The 22,626-nt window shown below is 45.6% G+C and overlaps 1 protein-coding gene across 9 annotated transcripts in view; it reads left to right on the forward strand.

Annotated features, from left to right (window-relative positions):
* LOC125456764 (MAP7 domain-containing protein 2-like) overlaps positions 1 to 22,598 on the forward strand; it is a 135,684-nt gene extending 113,086 nt beyond the window's left edge. For all 9 annotated transcript variants that reach the window (XM_059650480.1, XM_059650483.1, XM_059650481.1 and 6 more), the window contains 4 exons: positions 4,824 to 4,902; positions 10,280 to 10,442; positions 12,329 to 12,621; positions 19,424 to 22,598. In XM_059650480.1, coding sequence (XP_059506463.1) covers positions 4,824 to 4,902; positions 10,280 to 10,442; positions 12,329 to 12,621; positions 19,424 to 19,431 — 543 coding nt within the window. In that variant the 3' untranslated portion in view covers positions 19,432 to 22,598. The remainder of the gene's footprint in view (positions 1 to 4,823; positions 4,903 to 10,279; positions 10,443 to 12,328; positions 12,622 to 19,423) is intronic.
* The last annotated feature ends 28 nt before the right edge of the window (positions 22,599 to 22,626 follow it).

Here is a 22,626-nt window from a genome sequence, read left to right on the forward strand (position 1 = left end):
TAAACCAAGTATTTTATCTCCTTAAAAGCTTTACTTGGCTTTGTTCCAAAGTCACATGACTTTCTCTCATAAGAAGGTGGATTACAGCTCACATTACACTGACCTCATTTCCAGAAAACCCATTTTATTCGAGAAGACCTTTCAATATCTTCCAGTTATTCACATCAACAATCGCTAAAGATAGATTGTCGCAGCAATATTGTAATATGAGAATATGTGAATCAAGAATAGGAGGGTCGGGGACTATTTGTCTCCACCCACACACACAGTCACTTTGTATTTCCAAGTAATACAGGAAATTGCACTGGGCAAGAAAGATATTCACATTAATTTATTTTAAAGCCTATGTTAAGGTCAAGGCAACTCGATGTGGGTCCACATGTTCTGGAGTTGGAGAACCATTTTATCAGCCACCTGAGCCTATCAGAGGCATCCGCTCCCCAATCCCCACCCCTTCTGTTTGCCCATTTTGTTCAAATGTTGTAATTTCCTGAAGATTACTTTAAGCTTTGAAGAGCTTTTCCAAGTGTGCGCATCCCGCGACGCCATCTTTTGAGACTGGCAGTTGGCTCACCAAGCACTGGCACTGGCAGTGACATCAGCTTTTTCTCTGAGTATGTGCAGTCTTTGCCCCACGTACAGTTGGGATGGAGGATGCAGAGATGCTGCAGTGTGACCCAGGCAGGCTGAGTGAGTGGGCTGACACACGGCAAATGTTGGTCCAATGTGGGCAAATGTGAAGTTATCCACTTTGGGAGGGTGGACTATTATCTGAATGGAGACGGGTTGGGAAAGGGAGATATGTTGTGAGAGCTGGTGTCCTTGTACACATGGCACTGAAAGTAAGGTACAGTAGACAGTGAAGAAGGCAAATGCTATGTGAGAGGATTTGAGTCAAGCAGGGATGTCTTGCTTCATTTTTGCAGGGCCCTGGTGAAACCACACTGGTGTACTGATGCAGCTTGGGTCTCTTTACCTGAGGAAGGATGTTCTGGTGATAAAGAGAGTGTAGTGAAAGTTTACCAGACTGATTCCTGGGATGGCACGACTGGCATATGAAGGGAATAAAATGTGAGGCTGGATGAACACAGCTGGCCAAGCAGCATCTCAGGAGCACAAAAGCTGACGTTTCGGGCCTAGACCCTTCATCAGAGAGGGGGATGGGGGGAGGGAACTGGAATAAATAGGGAGAGAGGGGGAGGCGGACCGAAGATGGAGAGTAAAGAAGATAGGTGGAGAAGGTGTGGGTGGGGAGGTAGGGAGGGGATAGGTCAGTCCAGGGAAGACGGACAGGTCAAGGAGGTGGGATGAGGTTAGTAGGTAGCTGGGGGTGCGGCTTGGGGTGGGAGGAAGGGATGGGTGAGAGGAAGAACCGGTTAGGGAGGCAGAGACAGGTTGGACTGGTTTTGGGATGCAGTGGGTGGGGGGGAAGAGCTGGGCTGGTTGTGTGGTGCAGTGGGGGGAGGGGATGAACTGGGCTGGTTTAGGGATGCAGTGGGGGAAGGGGAGATTTTGAAACTGGTGAAGTCCACATTGATACCATATGGCTGCAGGGTTCCCAGGCGGAATATGAGTTGCTGTTCCTGCAACCTTCGGGTGGCATCATTGTGGCAGTGCAGGAGGCCCATGATGGACATGTCATCAAGAGAATGGGAGGGGGAGTGGAAATGGTTTGCGACTGGGAGGTGCAGTTGTTTGTTGCGAACTGAGCGGAGGTGTTCTGCAAAGCGGTCCCCAAGCCTCCGGAGGCTTGGGGACCGCTTTGCAGAACACCTCCGCTCAGTTCGCAACAAACAACTGCACCTCCCAGTCGCAAACCATTTCCACTCCCCCTCCCATTCTCTTGATGACATGTCCATCATGGGCCTCCTGCACTGCCACAATGATGCCACCCGAAGGTTGCAGGAACAGCAACTCATATTCCGCCTGGGAACCCTGCAGCCATATGGTATCAATGTGGACTTCACCAGTTTCAAAATCTCCCCTTCCCCCACTGCATCCCAAAACCAGCCCAGTTCATCCCCTCCCCCCACTGCACCACACAACCAGCCCAGCTCTTCCCCCCCACCCACTGCATCCCAAAACCAGTCCAACCTGTCTCTGCCTCCCTAACCGGTTCTTCCTCTCACCCATCCCTTCCTCCCACCCCAAGCCGCACCCCCAGCTACCTACTAACCTCATCCCACCTCCTTGACCTGTCCGTCTTCCCTGGACTGACCTATTCCCTCCCTACCTCCCCACCCACACCTTCTCCACCTATCTTCTTTACTCTCCATCTTCGGTCCGCCTCCCCCTCTCTCCCTATTTATTCCAGTTCCCTCCCCCCATCCCCCTCTCTGATGAAGGGTCTAGGCCCGAAACGTCAGCTTTTGTGCTCCTGAGATGCTGCTTGGCCAGCTGTGTTCATCCAGCCTCACATTTTATTATCTTGGAATCTCCAGCATCTGCAGTTCCCATTATCTCTGGCATATGAAGGGAGACTGGATTGGTTAGGATTATATTCACTGGAGCTCAGAAGAATGAGGGGGGCAATCTCATAAAATTCTCACAGCACTAGACAGGATAACTGCTGGGAGGATATTCCTGATTACCAGGAAGCACAGAATCAGGGTTGGTGGGGGGGTAGTGGGATCACAGTTTATTGATGTGGGGTAGACCATCAGAACTGCCAAGAGGCGAGACCAAATGAAGCTGGAGACCCAGACTAACCACACGGACACCCATCGTTTGGGGCAAGGCTTACGCAACATAACAGGCTACGAAGTGAAGTTAAACAGAATCACGGGCCACATTACATCCTTACCCAAAGAGCTCGATGCACTCCATGCTCGCTTTGAACAGAAGGTCAGTGAAATGATGCCACCTACCCCAGCAGCCCTGGACCCATGGTCACTGCCACTGACATTAGATTGGCCTTCGTAGCAGCAAACCCACAGGAAGTGACTGGCCCACATGGAGTCCCCAGTGTGCGCTCAGATTTTGTCCTTATGAAGTCCCCACCTGCTTCAAGAAGGCCACTGTCATTCTGGCGCCAAAGAAAAATCATGAAGCCTGCCTCGATGACTACTGCCAGTGGCTCTGACATCTGTCATTATGAAGTGCTTTGAGAGGTTAGCCATTGCCCTCCTCAACTCCAGCCTCCCAGATTGCCTGGATCCACTACCGTTCGTCTGCCATTCGGTCCACAACAGATGTCATCTCTCTGGCCCTACACTGAAACATCTGGATAACAAAGATAACAGGCTCCTACCTATTGATTGCAGTTTCAAATTCAACACCATAATTCCAAACAAACTTATCTCCAAACCTAAATCTCGATTCCCCCTCTATACCTGGATTTGTAGATCACAATAAGTAAAAATAGGCGACAACACCACCTCCACAATTGTAGACGCTGGTGCCCCACAAGGCTGTGTACTCAGGCACCCCACTACACTCTGCATGCACGCTCAAGTATGTGGTCAAATTCCACCCCAGCTCCATTTAGATGTTTGCTGACAGCACCACCATTGCAGGTCAAATCTCAACCAACAAAGGGAAAGAATGCAGGAAAAAGATACTTGGCATGGTGTAAAAAAACTATAATCCCTTAATCAACTTCTGCAAAACAAAGGATCTGGTCATTGACTTCAGGAAACAGAGTCTGTATCGGTTGGAGATGGTCGAGAGTGTCAAGTTCCTGGGAGTGATGAATCTGTCCTGGTCCACCCATGTTGACATGACAGTCTAGAAAACACGTCAATGTCTCTACATCCTCGGGAGGCCAAGGAAATTCGGCATGTCCACAAGGTGTCTTACCGATTTTTATAGATGCACCATAGAAAGCATTCGGATGCATCATGGAACTCTTGTTTAGCTACTTCTTTTCCCAAAGACTGCGAGAAACTACAAGAGAGCTGTGAACACAGTCCGTCAAACAAACCAGCCTTCCATCCATTGACTCCATCTATACATTCCACTGCCTCAGGAAAACAGTCAACATAACCAAAGACCCCTCCTACCTCAGTTATACTCTCTTCCACCACCTTCTGCTGAGCAGAATATACAGATGTTAGAATATATGTACAATAGATTCAATAACAACTTCTTTGCTGCTGTTATCAGACGTTTGAACAAACATCTCAAATGTTCTCTCTCTGTCTCTCTCTGCACCATCTCTGCGGCTGTAAAACTGTACTCTGCAGTCCGTTCTGCTGCCCTGATGCACTCTGTATGGTGCGATCTGCCTGTATAGCACGCAAAACCACACTTTCCACTGTATCGTGGCACGTGTGACAACAATAAGTCAAATCAAATTTAGGACTGAGATGAGAAGAAATTTCTTCACCCCGAGAGTGGTGAACTTGCGAAATTCTCTGCCACAGAGAACAGTTGAGGTCAAAACGTTGGAGGTTTTAAGGAGGGAGATAGATATCGTTCTTGGGACTAAAGGGATCAAAGTTATGAGGTGAAGGCGGGAACAGGGTGTGAGTTGGATGATCGTATGGTGAAACACAATTGAAAGGTCGAATGGCCGACTCCTGCTCCTGTTTTCTGTTATAGAAATCCCAGCCTTGACAAACAGGAGGGTTCTCCCGGTGCTCCTTTCACCGGCTTTCCCCTCGCTGTGCCCAGTCATTGGTTCAATCCGGTTGAAGCAGTGCACAAGGTTCCTGCATTACAACAGGGACCACATTTGTAAAGTACTTTGTTGACTGAGAGGCATCTGGGGATGTTGTGAGGTTGTGCTATATAACTACAGGTGACGTACGTATGTGTGTGTGTTTGTGTTTGTGTGTGTCTGTCTCTGCTATGTTTAACACTCTGACTGTTGCATTTTTCAGAAAGATGAAATCAAAGCAGAAATCCTTCCTGCCGAGAACGAGGAGAAACCGCTTCAAACACCAGTCTTTGTGGAAAAAGGTCGGCAACTTCTTCAGATTCGCAGGCCCCATTGTTGTGCTAATTTTGAACGAAGCTGGTGGTAGGCAGCAGGATTCCCCCACATTTAGGGCAGCACGGTGGCTCAGTGGTTAGCACGGCAGCCTCACAGCACCAGGGACCCAGGTTTGATCCTACCCTCGGGCGACTGTCTATGCAGAGTTTGCACATTCTCCCTGTGCTGGTTTCCTCTGGGTGCTCCAGTTTCCTCCCATCGTCCAAAGATGTGCAGTCTAGGTAAATTAATCATGGGAATTGCAGGGTTACAGGGAGGAAGGTAGAGCGGTACATCTGAGTTGGGATGCTTTTCAGGGAGTTAGTGTGGACTCAATGAGCCAAATGGCCTGTTTCCATGCTGTAGGGATTCTATAATCCACACTGATGTTGTGATACACAGGAAACCAGTGGACAGCATTGTCAGCTGAAGTCTGAGATGTCTGTGTAGAAAGTTACAATGCATATTGGGTTGTGTCACCTTTTAAACTGTTAATAGTTGGCCAATTGTTAATACAGGGAACATGCACCTCCAAATACACCTCATGTTTCTATTCATCAGTCAAATCCTATGCCTGCTAGGAATCTGAAAGATGACCAGGAAATGCTAGAGAAACTCAGCAGGTCAGGCAGCATCTGTGGAGAGAGAAGCGGAGTTAACATTTCAGCATGATTTTTCTCAGAACTTTGAATAGAAGCTCTGAACTTGCCTGGTCCCGGTGCAAATCTTGGAAATCTCAAGGTGGACGAGCTCCCTGATCTGTTCCCACTTCCGAGCGAGAGTGAAACCTGCAAAGTGGGCCAACACCTGGGCAATCGCAGAATTGGTATTGTGCAGTAGGAAGCCTTCTGGCCCTTTGCATCTGCACAAGCTTTCTGAATTCACATTCTGATTTTGTGCCAATCTTCGGCCTTTTCCCCATATTGCTACATGTCATTTCTAATCAAATAGCCATCCAATACCCTCCTAAATGCTTCAATTGAAACTGCAACCACGGCATTTCCAGGAAGTACATTCCAGACCCTTCTCCTGCAAATGACATTACATCTGTGCCCTCTGGTTCTTGATCCTTTTACGAGTGAGAACAGTTTCTCACTAGAGGCTCTGTCCAGTTCAGTCATAATTTTGTTAACTCCTATCAAATCTCCTCTTAGCCTTCTCCTCTCTAGAGAAAATAGACCAAACTTCTCCAATCTGTGCTCCTAACAGAAGTTTCTCATTCCTGGAACCATTTTTGGAAACTTCTTCTGCACTCTCTCTAATGCGTTTCTATCTTCCTAGAATGTGGTGCCTGCAAGTGAGCACAATAGTCTGGCCAAGGTCTAAACAACATCCTGTACATAAGTTCATCATCATCTCCCTGCTTTGGGACTCTCTGCTGTTATTGTTAAAGCAAAGAGCATAGTGTGCTTTATTGACTACCTTTTCCACATGCCCTACCTCTTCCAGTGATTGACAATATTGAGGAACATTCAGCTCATTAATGTCGTTTCCTCTTTGCTCTGATTGGCGTCAGCTTTGTTGACTGTTTCCATCATTTTGTGCTTTTTATTTCCACAACTCTTATTGTTTCTTATTTCGCAAATTGTTCCACTGTAGGTGAGGATGCAGACACCGGGACTGTAGAAAAAAAATCAGACAGCGTGTTAGTTTGTCTCACTCTTAAAGGATAATTCTGTGTAATGTTTTATTGGTTGTTTCCCAGAACTGTTTCTGTTGATGATCAGCCTGATTGCAAAGGCTGTACTTATTCTGTGCAAAGTGATTTTCAGTCTCAAATCACAGCGGAGGTGGTGATTTGTTCTCTGTTCTGCATTTCGCTCAGTTCCTAAATCTGGACTCACTTTTCAGCCTCACTCATCCTGCTAATGTCCAATTCTTAGCTGAATGTGAGGTTCTCAGGATGTAGAAACAATGAGACAGACCAGAATATGACAACAACTTCTTTCATAATGTCATTGACGTTTACCGTGTGGAAAGAGGTCCTTTGGCCCATCCAACTATTCTAATCCCATTTTCCAGCACTTGGCCCTTGTATGCTGTGGTGTTTCAAATATTCATCTAAATACTTCGAAAATGTCATGAGGTTTCCTGCCACCATCTTTTCAGGCACTGAGCACCAGATTGCTACCACCGTCTGGGTAAAAAAAAAGTTTCTTCAATTTCCCTCTAAATGTCCTGCTCCTTACCTTAAACCTGTGCCCCTGGTTATTGAACCCTGTATTAAGGGGAAATATTTCTCTCTATCTACCTGTCTATGCAGCTTAGAACTTTGTACAGCTCAATCAGATCCCCCTCAGCCTTCTCTACTCTAAGGAAAACAACCCCAATCTATCTAGTCTCCCCTTATCACTGAATCAGTCCATCCCAGGCAACATCCTGGTGAATCTCCTCTGCACCCCCTCCCAATGCAATCACATCCTACAGTGCGGTGACCAGAACTGCACGCAGTACTCCAGCTGTGACTTAACCAATGTTATATACAGCTCTATCGTAACCTCCTTGCCTTGCTAGTCCCTCCAAAATGTATCACCTCATGCGCTTCAGGATTAAATTTTATTTTCCATTGTTCAGCCACCAGACTGGCCCAAGTATGTTGTCCTGCTGCCTATTGTTTTCCTCTTTACTACTTATCACGCCCCCAATTTTCGGGTTCTCTGCAAAACTTACTGATCATACATTCATGTCCCCCTATAACCTCCGTAACCTACACATCCCTGAACACTATGGGCAATTTATTATGGCCAATCCACCTAGCCTACACATCTTTGGACTGTGGGGAGAAAAAAACCCCACGACAAACAGCAAGCGACCTAGCATGTCAACACAGCCTTCCAGCTACAGAAATGCCCTTTGACAATCACCATTTGCCTCCTGTGCTCAGGCAATTTTGCATTCAATTTGCCAAATTGCCCTGAATCCCATGGGCTCTTAGCTGCTTAACTAGTCTACAATGTGAGACTTTGTCAAAAAATTTACTGAGGTCCACGTAAACTATATCAACTGCATGATCCTCATCTACATGCCTAGTCACCCCTTCAAAAATTTCAAATTTCTTTGCAGAAAATAACTCACCTCCTGACGCCCCAAAGCCTGTCCACCATTTACAAGGCACAAGTCAGGAGTGCGATGGAATACTCCACACTTTCCCTGGATGAGTGCAGCCCCACCAACACTCAAGAAGCCCAACACCATTCAGGACAAATGAACCCACTTGATTGGCACCACATCCACAAACATCCACTCCCTCCACCACTGACGCTTAATAGCAGCCACGTGTACTATCTACAAGATGCACTGCAGAAACTCACCTCGGTTAGCATCTTCTAAACCCATGACCAGTTCCATCCAAAAGGACAAGGATAGCAGGTATATGGGAACACCACCACCTCCAAGTTCCACTGCAAGCTACTCGTCATTCTTAAATGGAAATATATTGCTGTTTCTTCACTGTCCCTGGGTTAAAATCCTGGAATTCCCTTCCTAATAGCATTGGTGTCAACCTACAGCACATTCAAGAATGTATATCACCACCAGCACCTCCACAAGGGGGCAACTGGGGAAAGGCAGTAAATGCTGGGCCTAGCCAGAGACTCCCATATCCTGTGAATGAAAGAAAATGAAATTGTTCATTAACAGTCACTCCATGCTTTCTCCGAATTATTAAAACTCCATTTACTGAGTTGACAGTAAACCAGTTGTACAATAAACCAAGCTGTTGAAATGTAACATAGAGCCAAAATACCGTGGATGCTGGAGATATAAGCCAGAAGTGCTGGGGAAGCTTCAGCACCAATGGATGGAGAATAGGAGCCAATGTTTTGAGTCTGTTGTGACTGTTCTTCAGTTCTGGAGTTAAGGTCCACTCAAACAATAACATAGGAACATAAGAAACAGGAGCAGGAATAGCCATGTGCCCCTTCAAGCCTGCTCCACCATTCAATAAGATCATGGCTGATCTTTTTGTGGATTCAGCTCCACTTACCCACCCTCTCACCATAACCCTTAATTCCTTCACTATTCAAAAATCTATCTAGGTTCTGTCTCTGCAGATGTTGCCAGACCTGCTGAGCTTTTCCAGCATTTTCTGTTTTTATTTCAGATTTCCAGCAACTGCAGTTTGTAGCTTTTATTTTATGAGAAACAGCGTCAGTGGGGTTGAGACAGTTGAGATGGTAAGCTGGTTCTTCTTAGCCTTACAACATACGTTGGGACTTTGAGATTGCAGGGAATATAAATAGAAGTGTTCAAAATTGTGAATGATTGATTTGTTGTTGTCATGTGTACTGAGAAACAGCGAAAAGTTAAAAAAAAAATGCTGGAATTCACTGCAACATGAAATTTTGTCAAAAGAGTCATGCAGACTCGAAATGTTAGCTTGCTGCCTGTCTCTTCTCTCTCTCTCTCCATGGATGCTGCCTGACCTGATGAGATTTCCAGAATTTTTTGTTTTCAGTGTGGATTCCAGCATCTGCGATAATTTGCTGAAGCAGTGAGAATTGTTGTTTTGCGTGATGTCCAGGCAGATGGTATCACGCAAAGTGCATAGGGGAAGCAGAACAGAGTGCAGAACACGGTGTTGCAGACACAGATCAACATTAACATTTCAGAGGCCATTCAAAATGATAACCGCGGGGAAGAAGCTGTTCTTAAATCTGCTTGTACATGCATTCAAATTTTTATTCCTTCTGCCAGACAGAAGAGAGTATAACCGGGGTGGGGGGGGCGGTGGTCAGAGGGGTCTTTGATTATGATTGGTGGTTTTCCCGAAATTATTTCCACTCAGGAACCAGAGGGCCGTAGATTGAAGAGAATCAGCAAAAGAACTGAAGGTGGAGATGAGGTTTTTTTTAAAAACATGGTGACTGTATAGCAGAACGAGAGGAGTCCTCATTGGAAAATACAACGTTCTTAGGGGACTTGACTGGGTAAATGCAGAAAAGGGGATGTTTCCACTCCTGGTAGAGTCTAGGACCAGGCGGCATAATCTCAGTATAAGGGGTCACACGTTGAAGTCAGAGATGAGGAGGGATTTCTTCTCTGAGGGTAGTGAGTCTGTAGAATTCTTTACCACAGAGGGCCGTAGAGGCAGGGACATTAAACATATTCAAGGCTGAGATAGACGAGACTTTTAATCATTAAAGGAATGGAGGATTATGGGGGAAATGCAGGAAAATGGAAATGAGGATTATTGGATCGGCCGTGACCTTATTGAATGGCAGAGCTGACTCGATGGACTGAATGGCCTAATTCTGCTCCTATGCCTTATGGAATACTGAATACTACTGTAGGGTAGGGTGGTGATGAGTGATGGGTAAAAGTGACAGAGGGCCCATGTTGAAATCTGTACTTGTTCCATTCTAGTTTTGGATGAAAAGCAGCAGGAGGAGGCACCCTGTGCTCAGGCCGAGGCTGAGATTGCAACAGGTCTGGAGGTGGTCACTGGGCACGAGCAAACGGACAATTTGGATGAGCAACCAAACAGTGCGGACGAGTCGACAGACGAGCCACAGTCCATGGATGTGAGGTAGGCCGAGCTATCAAACACTTGCCTTCAGTCCAGGAGGGAACCACTGTAAATGGTGTGGCCGTGCATTGGAAATTTACTTCTGGAACTGATGTTCTCTGGTAATTTTATACAGTAGCTCTCACTGATACTCATTGCCAGATCACTTCTCACACCCTGAGTACTCCAGGACCTGGAGCACCAAGTCAAGGACTAAAGGTTTAAGTCCCAACTGTGGTGAAGTGAGGTTCTTTGTTTTCAAGAATGAGTTGGATACAGTTCTTAGAGCTAAAGTGATCAAAGGGTATGGGAAGAAAGTGGGAACTGGGAATTGATTGGATGGTCAGCTGTGATCATGTTGAATGACAGAGCAAGATTGAAGGCCTACTCCTGCTCCTATTTTCTATGTAACACGTAGGTGACACAAAGCACTCGCGATGGTCCCAGATTTCACCACAGAGTTTGAGCTTCCATAAGGATAGATTGAAGTAGTTGGGGCTGTTCTCCAAAAGAGAGTAGAAGGCTGAAAGAAGATTTGAGAGAGGGGTTCGAAGCCATGAGCGACCAGACACGGAGAAACAGGTCCAGCTTTGTAAATGAAAGAACAAGAGGGCATAGATTTCAAGTGACGTACCAAATGCTTCCTCCAAACCTGGGTTTGATTCCACCCGTGGTGACTGTGTGGAGTTTGCACACTCTCCCTGTGTCTGTATAGGTTTCCACCAGGTGCTCTGGTTTCATTCCACAGTTTAAAGATGAGCAGGTTTGGGTGGATTGGCCATGCTAAATTGTCCTGCAGTGCCCAGCAATGTGCAGGCTAGGTGGGTTAGCCATGAGAAATGCAGGGTTACAGGGATAGGTTAAGGGGATTGGGTCTGTGCGGGATGCTCTTCGGTTGGTATGGACTCAATTGGCCAAATAGCCTGCTTCCACACCATAGGGATTCTGTCGTTCTTGGTTGTGTGAATGCATTGCTCATTTTTTCTTTAGTGAACAAATGGATATCAACCTTTCTGTGGAGAGGAAGATGCATTTGCTGCAGACGATGACAGTGTAGAATTTGAAAGGAGCTGTTAGGTATCAGGGCCAGTGCGACCCTCTCTCTCTGCTGCCCAGCCAAGTGTAACGTCTTCATCAGGGTTTTGAGGGGAGCATCCCACATCAAAGCATTTCGCCAAGTGAAGGACATCTAGCTCATCACAAACGGACACAAATGTACACACACACACACACACACACACACACACACACACACACACACACACACACACACACACACACACACACACACACACACACACATACACACGTATACGTACACACACGCATATGCGCACACACGCATGTGTACAGATACACAAGTACACACACACACACACACACACACACACACACACACACACACACACACACACACACACACACACACACACACACACACACACAGATACTCAAAAACATGACACACTGTCCACTGTCTGACACATGCCCCTTCAGCAATTATAGATCACACTCACTAATTGGCTCAAGCCTTTTCTAAACAAGCAGCAAATCAGTATTTTTTATTCATTGAGGGGGAATGGGCATTGCTGGTTGAGACACCATCTATTGCCTGTCCCTGGTTTAGAAGGTGGTGGTGAGCTGTTCCAATGTACAACACATCTCTGAAGAAGGTGAACCTAGGTCTTCCAGCTCAGACATAGAGATCCTACCACTACGCCTCAAGAGACCTTTCACAACATTGTGCTGTAGGTTCAGTATACAAACCCATTTAGATTGAATTCTTTTCTCTTGTATTGAACTCATGTCTGGAATGAAAACAAAATGTAGGGATTATCCACATCGACCGATAGTGGCCAGTCAAAATGGGCTGCTCCATTTCATTTTGCCATGTTTGTGTTTCTTAGCCCCATGTCAAAAGACGACGGCATCTCCATTCCTGAGTTCTCGCCACTCAATGAGGTGAGCCATGTTGTTGAGCTGGAGGAGGAGCAGCAGAATGGGCCAGCTGATGCTCGGGCTGTCGAGGACCTCATTGACCTGACCGGCCAGTCAACCTACGCCCAGCTATCCTGTGACAAGATGACCTTGGATGACTGCAACAAGAACTTGATCGAAGAGCGATGCCTTTCGACGGAGAATCCTCTTATCACATCCCTGACTACGTCTGTGGACGAAACCCATATACAACCATCTGCAGGTAACTTCTACCATTCTGTTAGGAGTTGGGGTCATATGGAATCTAAAGAGCAGAATTGGTTAATTCCTCGACTCAGCGTGGATGGTCACATAATCAACATTGTCATATGTCCCTGTTGGATGCGGGTTCGATTTTATTCATTCGTAGAACGTGGGCACGTAGGCTGGGCATTAATAGCTGTCCCTAATTTCCTGCACAAGGTGGTGGTGAGCTGAATAATTGAACAAACAGCGATATATTTCCAAGTTAGGAGGGTGAGGGGAACTTGAAGGTTCTGGAGTTCTCATGTATCTGCTGCCCTTTTCCTTCTAGATGGTAGAGGTCATGGGTTTGGAAAGTGCTATAAGATATCAAAATAAACAGTCACAAGACTGCTGTAGGTACAGACAGTATGCCTGTATCAGAAACCCTCCAAACAAAGGATTCCTGGATCCCAACTGTCCCAGAAACTGTAGACCAAGAAGTGATGAGTTCTGTCGCTAACCAGAACGTGAGACAACCACCACAGATACATGACTTTCCATATAGGACCTTTCAGCAGTGAAAGTCAACATTGGACTGATTGTTCTGACAGTCTCCTGTTTGGGTGTTAACGATTATCACACTGGGGACTACATAGTGTATAAGAGGCAAACACAGAAATTGCTCAAATAGCTCAGCAGGTCTGGCAGCATCGGTGAAGATAAATCAGAGTTAATGCTTCGTGTCCGGTGACCCTTCCTCAGAGCTAAGGTAGAACTGAACCCAGAAGTGTACAAGAGGATAGTGCACTGTAATCTGTCCAGCCCAGAATGCCTGGGATTGAAGCATCTCTGGATTATTGACTAACATCAGAATGTACCACATGTTGTGTGAACAGGGTCTAAGTATGTACTTTGGATATAAAATAGTGGCACAACTAAAACAGTAATAAATTTATTTGTCCAAAGGAATCAAAGGTCAAGGGGGAAAGTCAGGAAAGTGGGGTTGAGCATGATCAGAGTAGCCACAAAGGGTGGAGCTGACTCGATGGGCTGAATGGCTTACTTCTGCTCCAGGGTCCTACGGCCTCAAACATTGCAGCTTTCATGTCACATCATACTAAAACAACGATAAAATGGGGGAACAGCTCGTTTAAGGTGACTCAGAATGTACACGGCCAGTAGTCCACTATGGGCAGTTGGGTGGGGTTGGGGGTGTAAATCATTTCCTAAATATTCATTACAAAAAGCTGAAGGCAGTTTTATTTTCCAGAAAGACTGGCATCGTACCATCACGACAGAGTTTTAGTTTGGATTCAGACCTGATTTAGCTCTCTCTCCTTTCTCCTTTCTCCTTTCTCCATTGTCGTTTCTCTCTCATAAAGCCATGGAATCATTCAGCGTGGAAACAGACCCTTCTGTCCAACCAGTCAATAATCCAAATCTAAACTAGTCCTACTTGCCTAAGCTTGGCTCATATCCCTCCAAACATTTCTAATTCATGTACTTACCCAAATGTCTTTTGAATATTGTAACTGTACCCACAACTACCACTTCTTCTGGAAGTTCATTTTATACACTAACCACTCTCTGTGTAAAAAAAAAAGACCCTTTTTTTAAAATCTTTCCTCTTTCACCTGAAAAATATAACACCTAGCCTTGAAATCTCCACCCCTCATGATTTTATAAACATCTATAAGGCCAAACCTCCACCTCCCATGTTCCAGTGAAACGAATCCCAGTCCATCCAGCCTCTCCCTAAAACCCAAACCCTCCATTCTTGGCAACATCCTGGTAAACGTCTTAGATTAGATTCCCTACAGTGTGGAAACAGGCCCTTCGGCCCAACAAGTCCACACCACCCCTTGAAACATCCCACCCAGACCCATCCCCCTATAACCCACACACCCCTGAACACAACGGGCAATTTAACACGGCCGATCCACCTAGCCTGCATATCTTTGGACTGTGGGAGGAAACCGGAGCAACCGGAGGAAACGCACGCAGACACGAGGAGAATGTGCAAACTTCAGACAGTCACCCGAGGCTGGAATCAAACCCGGGCCCCTGGCGCTGTCAGGCTGCACTGCTAACCACTGAGCCACCGTGCGAACTCTCTCCAGCTTGATAACATCCTTCCAATATCAGGGTGACCAGAACTGGACACAGTATTCCAGAAGAGGCTTCACCATTGTCTTGAACAACCTGAATATGACGTCCTAATTCCCGTACTCTAAAGGCCTGAGCAATGAAGGCGAGCGTGCTAAACACCTTCTTAAGCACCCTGACTATGTGTGATGCAAGCTTCAAAGAATTATGTACCTGAACCCCTAGATCTCTCTGTTCTACAACATTATTCAAGGCCCTACTTTCAATTATATAAATCCTGAACTTGTTTGTTTTACCAAAAATCTCTCCTGCAGGCTTCTAAGTAGAAGTGTCAATGCCTGTTAATCTGAGATAATGGGAACTGCAGATGCTGGAGAATCCAAGATAACAAAGTGTGAAGCTGGATGAACACCGCAGGCCAAGTAGAATCTTGGGAGCATAAAAGCTGACATTTCGGGCCTAGGCCCTTCATCAGCAGAAGGGTCTAGGCCCGAAACGTCAGCTTTTGTGCTCCTAAGATGCTGCTTGGCCTGCGGTGTTTATCCAGCTCCACACTTTGTTATCGACGCCTGGTAATCTGACCTTCAGTCAGAGCAGAGACCTTAGAACCACATTCACTGTCATGTGGTCTTCGGCCCTGCAACTCAAGAGAGCTGCACGGGCCCACTCAAAAAATATTCCAGACAATGGAGGTTTCCAGATTTTGGATTTCTGGACTGGAGAGTTTCAGTGAATCAGATTATTCTATTGCCCCATGTGGGGGCCTAATACAGATACTCCAGCATGTTGCCCTTTCATGGGGCATTGTGGGAGATCAGCATGACATTGTTTACATGGGAGCACTGGGAACCATTGGACACTCTGTATAAGTCTCCTCATTGAATCTAATCAATGACCATGAGGTGTAGTCTTCATGTGCAGTGTAAATGAGAGCTAGTTTATAACTGACCACCGCAATCTCCAGAGATGATCAATAAATGCCTCTCAAACCAGCAAAACCCAACACCTCTGAACAGATAAATAATAGAATCCTTACAAATGGGGAAGAAGGTCATTTGGCACAACGAGTCCACATTGACCCTCTGAAAAGCACTCTACCCAGACCCACTCCCCCACTTCATTCCTGTAACCCCACATTTCCCATGGCTAATCCATTTAGCCTGCGCATTCCTGAAGACTATGGGGCAACTTAGCACGGCCAACCCACCTAAACTGCACATCTTTGGATTGTAGGAGGAAACCGGAGCACCTAGCAGAAATGGGGAGATTGTGCAAATTCCACATACTCGGCACAAGGTAGAATCGAACGGGGTGTTACTGGCGCAGCGAGGCAGCGGTGCTAACCGCTGAACAGCCCATGCCACAAATAATGAAATTCATTTGCCTCTGGTTCCTCTCCCTCTCTAATGTAACGCCCAGATTCTCTGGATGAACTGTTTTCATAACCTCAGCTCTATAACCCTCTGTAACTGCCTGCATTATGGGAACATCCTTCATTTCCCCTTCACCCTCCCCTCGGCTCACCTGCACAAGAGTATTCTCCCCTCACCCCAACTGAATTATTGCAGTGTACGGGGTAGGGGGATAGATAAAGGTGAGAGGGTCAAGGGTATGAAGCAGAGTGAGAGAGAAGGGATGCAGTGTCCAGCATACAATGTCCAGTGGCAGAGTATAAGGATGAGGTAAGGGGAGCAGTGCTCCGGTACAGGGGCTAATATTGTGAGGCAAGGGGGGCAATTTCAGAGGTATGGGGGTGGTGTAGAATGATGGGAATGGGTGCTGTGTCAGCACAGGAGTGAAGAGTGAGGATGGGGGAGAGTTGGCAGTATGGGTGATGTGAGGGAAAGGGTGAGGGGAGATTGCAGAATGTGGCTTTATGAGGGACAGGGTCAGTGTGGGTATCTGGGGTAGTCAGTGTGGGTATAATGGGAGTGGTCAGTGTGAGTACGTGAGGGACGGGGTCAGTGTGGGTATATCGCAGAGGTCAATGTGAGTATATGAGGGAGAGTCAGTGTGGGTATATGAGAGGCAGGGGCAGTATGGGTATTTGAGGTACGGAGTCAGTGTGGGTATATGGGGGGTGGTCAGTGTGGGTATATGGGGGGTGGTCAGTGTGGGTATATGGGGGGTGGTCAGTGTTGGTATATGAGGAACGGGGTCAGTGTGGGTAAATGAACGTCAGTGTGGGTATGTGGGGGCAGGGGCAGTGGGTACATGAGGGAGGGGGTCAGTGTGGGTATATGACAAGATCAGTGTGGGTATATGAGAGGTGTCAGCATGGGTATATGAGGGGCAGGGACGGTGTGGTTATATGAGGGGCGGGGTCAGTTTAGGTGTATTGGGGGGATGGTCAGTTTGAGTATAATGGTGGTTCAGTGTGGGTATAATGGGGGGTGGTGGTCACTGTTGGTATATGAGGAATGGCCAGTGTGGTTATATGGGGAGGGTCAGTGTGGGTATATGGGCTGGGATCAGTGTGAGTATATGGGGGGGGTCAGTGTGGATATATGGGGCGAGTTCAGTGTGGGTATATTGGGGGTCATTGTGGGTATATGGGCTGGGATCAGTGTGGGTATATGGGGCTGTTCAGTGTGAGTATATGGGGGGTGTCAGTGTGAGTATATGGGGGGGGTCAGTGTGGGAATGTGAGGGGTTGTTCAGTGTGGGTCTATGGGGAGGGTCATTGTGGGTATATGGGCTGGGATCAGTGTGGGTATATGGGGCTGTTCAGTGTGAGCATATGGGGGGGGGTCAGTGTGGGTATGTGGGGTGTTGTTCAGCGTGGGTATATGGGGAGAGTCAGTGTGGGTATATGGGCTGGGATCAGTGTGAGTATATGGGGGGGTCAGTGTGGGTATATGGGGGTGTTCAGTGGGAGTATATGAGGGCATCATTGTGGGTATATGGGGGGGGTCAGAGTGGGTATGTGAGGGGTTGTTCAGTGTGGGTATGTGAGAGCTGAGAGCTGTACTTAGAGCTGCCAGCTCCATTTTGGCACTCTGCCGGTCTAGAAACTGGAGACCTTAAAAGCCAAAGCTTCAGACAGTGATGATACAGGTGGTGGGGGGATGGGAGGTGGGGGAATGGCTTCATTACTCAGCCGCCTGATTTAAGTTGGTGTCAGGGCTGGGTTCATGAGATACGGATAGCTCTGTTCGTTCACTATCCATACAGGAATGGAAATTGTACCCAAAACTCCAGCTCTGGTCTCTAAAACCACTGCACAACAAGGAAGTTATTCAAAAACATGTTGCAAGATGCTGACCTGCTGTGTTCCTCCAGCTCCGCATTGTGTTGCAGCAATCCTGCACGGTCTCCCCATAACGTAAAGGTCACTGAATCCATTTGTCTTACTGGGAGCTTTTTTTTCTGTACTATCAATCTGGAATCTCTGTGTTATTAGCATTGCCTCTGTTATCCCCAGGTGAAAATTCTTAAAAACACCATGTTAACAGAATATCAATAGGCGGAAGGAAATATTTTCTCTGATGCAGAATCCAGAACAGTTGATAGAAAAGCGGTGAGGTTAGGGAGGGGTGGTGGGAGGCATGGATCTGAAAATTAGCCATTTGGGAGTGAAATCAGGATGGACCTTCGCACACGTGTTACGGACCAGACCAGACCTTCTCAAAATATATTAAGAAGGTAGTCTTGACTCTAACTTTTTCTTACTTTAAACATAAATGTGAGGCCCTGTGTTTCAGACGTAATTCAATTGGTCAAACTACTTGACGTTAAGAAAATTTATTCAAACACTGTTCTTAAAATGCAACAGAAGAAAGAAGGACTTGGAATAACAACTCTATCGTAAAACTTAACAGATTAATATGTTGTTTTACTACTAAACAGTAACCGTTGCCAATAATAGTAACATCCCATAAACACCTTTGGCAAAAGGCAAATTCAGAAAACAGATTGCCTCACATGTAACTCTAGCAGCACAGGAGGAAAACATCCAGAAAAAACTGAGAGGGAGTAGCAGCCAGGAGAGATTCACTGCCTTCCAACCCTTCTGAGACCCAGGCACCAATTACTGCTGAATAAACTAAAAGTCCTGGTTCTGTGAGAGCTCAACTTCACCTATTCAGGCTGCTTCTGTTGTTCCAAGGCCTCACAAGCTGTTTACTCTAGTGGTTTTGGTAGACTGTTCTACACCTCTGCCTTAAAATCTCTCCTCAAAAAAAAAGAACAAAGTAACCTCTCAAAGCCACAACTATCCAGAGAAGGTTCTTTCCCATGAAGCTATGACTGTGAATGCTGGGGTTTCAATTCAAGACCAGCATCACTAAACTTTTTGCTGTGTAAGCCAATGAAGAGGTGGAATTGATGCGCAGAAGATTAGCTCGGATCTGATTGAATGGTTGGGTAGGCTCGAGAGGCTGAATAGCCTCATCTTCATTCTGCGTTTTCATTGGATGTTAATCTGAGATATGCAGATTTGAATGAATTTTAATAGAAAGGAATATTTCTTAATTTGTTTTATAATGTAGTTAACTCAGCCACATTAGGGGCATTTAAACAGTCCTTGGATAAGCATATGGATGATGATGGGATAGTGCAGGGGGATTGGCTTAGATTAGTTCACAGTTCGATGCTAAATCGAGGGCCAAACGGCATGTTCTGCGCTGTATTGTTCTATGTTCTAAAGCAACCACATCTCTTTTCTCCAGATACAGGGACAGAAATGTTATTGTATCCTCAAAGCTGACAAAGTTACATTTGTCCTTTCCTAGAGTTCTGAACACATAGATGCAGGGGCGCAAAAGACTTGGCTTCAATCCGTACAGCACTACTATGATTTTGAAGACTGCGCTACTTTAAGAAGATTCATGTAGCCTTCATAGATATCGTGGTATAACTAACAGTGATCCTTCAAGCAGCAGTTCAAATCATCCACTTTAAATGCAAGTCTGTCTTTTTTACACATGTAATTCTGCATATCTTCTCCCTGGCCACAGCAGTCAGCAAGAGCAACGAACCGAAGTATCATTCATTCTGCAATTAAATAACCACTATAGAAGCTCACTCACATTTACTGCGTAATAATTTATAGTATACCCTCCGTCATGGTGAACTATTACCCACACTGTTAAGATCGATGTGAATCTTGACGATATTTACTTCGCTTCTGCTGGCTTCTCAAATTTTCTCTTCTAAAAAGAAAAGGAAGTTGATATTGAAACTGCGTGAGTGAATTTCCCTGGAGAGTACTGGTTTAATTGCACTATGAATGGATCTTGCAGTGATGTACAGTGTGGATTAGGGGACATTGTAATGTGTTTTAGAAAACTCAGGTATTCTTCCATGGTTACTGAATGTTCATTTTGAAACAGATGTTAAAAATGTTTTATTATGATTCTCAAAGCATTTATTGCATCATATTTAATTATTGTTTTTATAAATGTATTGTTTTCATATCTGAAAACCAGAACCTCCTGATTTTTAAGGTAAAATGGAATTGTGAAATTCTTGCCATCTTTAATTGCCAGAATAGTATTGACTGCAGTGTTATATTTCGTTTATTGCTATCAACAGACTTTTGAGATCAAACATCCTCAAAATATGACAATATTGTGCCTCTAAAGAAAGTACCACATTAACCAAAAGCACCTTTTGCTGCAATTTATCACATGGAAATGTTTTAATTTAAAAAGCTTAACTATCAGTTGTGAGGAATCAGACTTTGCAAGCCTGCAATTAAACATTGGCTACACACCCTGACCCTATGTAATGAAGGGATATATATTGTCATTGAGCGTGGAGATTTCTCTCTAAGTGTAACATGCCTTGCAGTTTTTGTGTCATTACTTAAAATACCAAGTTTCACTTGCATCTCAAAACCAGCTCAAGGTTTAATCTGCTGCACTGATGGAAAATATTGACATTAGTGGAAATAACTTCACAAAGGCTGCAATCTTTACATAATTTTCAGTTGCACCTCACCACTGCAACAAGCTTTGCAAAGTGGCAAATACAGTCAAATATAAAACAATGCAAAAGGATGTCTTTGCAAGAGCTCTCATTTCCTTAAGCATTGTGTTTTGAAAGTAATTTACATGATTACTGGTAAAGACAACAGTTGGGACACTTTGCACTGTCTGTGGCTCAAGCAGCTTGTGCCAACCCAAAGGGAATGACAGTCGAGTTAAAATATGCCTGGCATCAATTGGACTGTATAATAAATGATGCAGGTTTGTTAATCTAGTAATGTATCTTGAATGGTAACCAATCCTCATGGATGTAAATTCAGTTACAACACCCCAAAGTGTCCAGAAATTAATCTCCTTGGCATGACTGTGAGCAAACATCAAATCATGGGGATGTGTCAAATCTTGTGGGTCCTCCTTCATTCTTTTCGGAACCATCCGTGACAGAAATGTTAGAAATGTGGAGAAGATGGTTTGACTCAAGCAGCATGAAGCAAGCAGAGTTGACAATGCGAGGTCCAAAACCTTCAGCCAAAGCAGCTCGACAGCCCCAGGAAAGTACCTCACCTCCCTCACATTGGTTTCTACTGGAGTGGTTATACTTGCATGTTGAAATCACAGCAAATGGCAGTCTTACCATTTGGTTGTGGGTAAGCTCCCAGGTCCTCTCCATTCTTTCCTTGCATTCTCCCCGTGTTTGCATGGGTTTCCTCCGGGTGCTCCAGTTTCCTCTCACAGTCCAAAGATGTGCAGGTTAGGGTGGCCATGTTAAATTGCTTTTAGTGCCCAGGGGTGTGTAAATTAGGTGGATTAGATGCAGGATTATAGGGAAAAGGGTAGGGAGTTGTGTCTGGGTGGGATGTTCTTCAGAGGGGCGGTGTAGACTTGTTGGGCCGAATGGCCTGTTTCCACACCAGGAATTCACTTTTTGCTGCAAAATCAGTGATGACGCTTATAGAATCCCAAGAGTGTGGAAGCAGGCCATTCAGCCCGTTGATTCCATACCAACCCTCCAGACAGCATCTCACCCAGATCCACCCATTAACCTATAACCTTGCATTTCCCCTGGATAACCCATCTAGCCTGCACATCCCCAGGCACTATAGGCAATTTAGCACAGCCAATCCACCCAATCTGCACATCTTGGGACTGTGGGAGGAAACCTACGCAGACATGGGGAGAATGTGCAAACTCCACACAGACAGTTACCTGAGGCTGGAATCGAACCCGGGTCCCTGGCGCTGTGAGGCTACAGTGCTAACCACTGAGCCACCATCAATCAAAAGCAAAGCAATCCAGCAGAGTTGATGAAGGAAATGAAAAGGATCACATATAAACACTTCCAGATGAGGTACAGAGAGGAAAAGAGTTTGTCCAGTTCAGGCTTTGTCCTTGATGGTAGCACAGGGTGTAGATACTTTGTGGGAAGCCTTGGCCAGCCACCCAGACCAGCCAGGGCCCCTTGGAATGACCATGTGCTCCACCAGTATTTAGACATTCCCATTGGGTTGGCCTATTGCTGAAAAATCCTTGGCAGTGTGCTTCTTGTGGGACGTCTTAACCACATGTGTGGTCAAATCTGTAACACTGGCTTAAGCTCTCACAAAATAGCTGCCCATCAGCTTCTATAGGATAGGAGATCCTGAACTACACAGTGCTCATTAGAGCAGTGACTAGCCACTAAACTGCTAATTATGTGTGCGGTGTGCACACACACACAATCTTGTCTCATTGCACTAAGTTGATCCATTCTGTTGATGGATTGTCAACAAGTGAGGCTTGCATGCCGCATTCAAGATTGTACAAAAGATCTAATTTCAGGATGTCACAATGTGTACCATTTTTGCTGAACATTAATATCTCCATTATAAATGTAGCTGGTGTACAATAGCTTGTGTAGTTTGCTGATGTGCTGAAATCTCCTGTCATAATGCACAGCATGTGTGTACCTGTAAAGCATCAATAAATTTTTATTCAAAACACTTCCAAACACTTGTCTTAGTGAAATC

Source organism: Stegostoma tigrinum, chromosome 12 (assembly GCF_030684315.1).
Source record: "Stegostoma tigrinum isolate sSteTig4 chromosome 12, sSteTig4.hap1, whole genome shotgun sequence".
NCBI classification, from domain to species: Eukaryota; Metazoa; Chordata; class Chondrichthyes; order Orectolobiformes; family Stegostomatidae; genus Stegostoma; species Stegostoma tigrinum.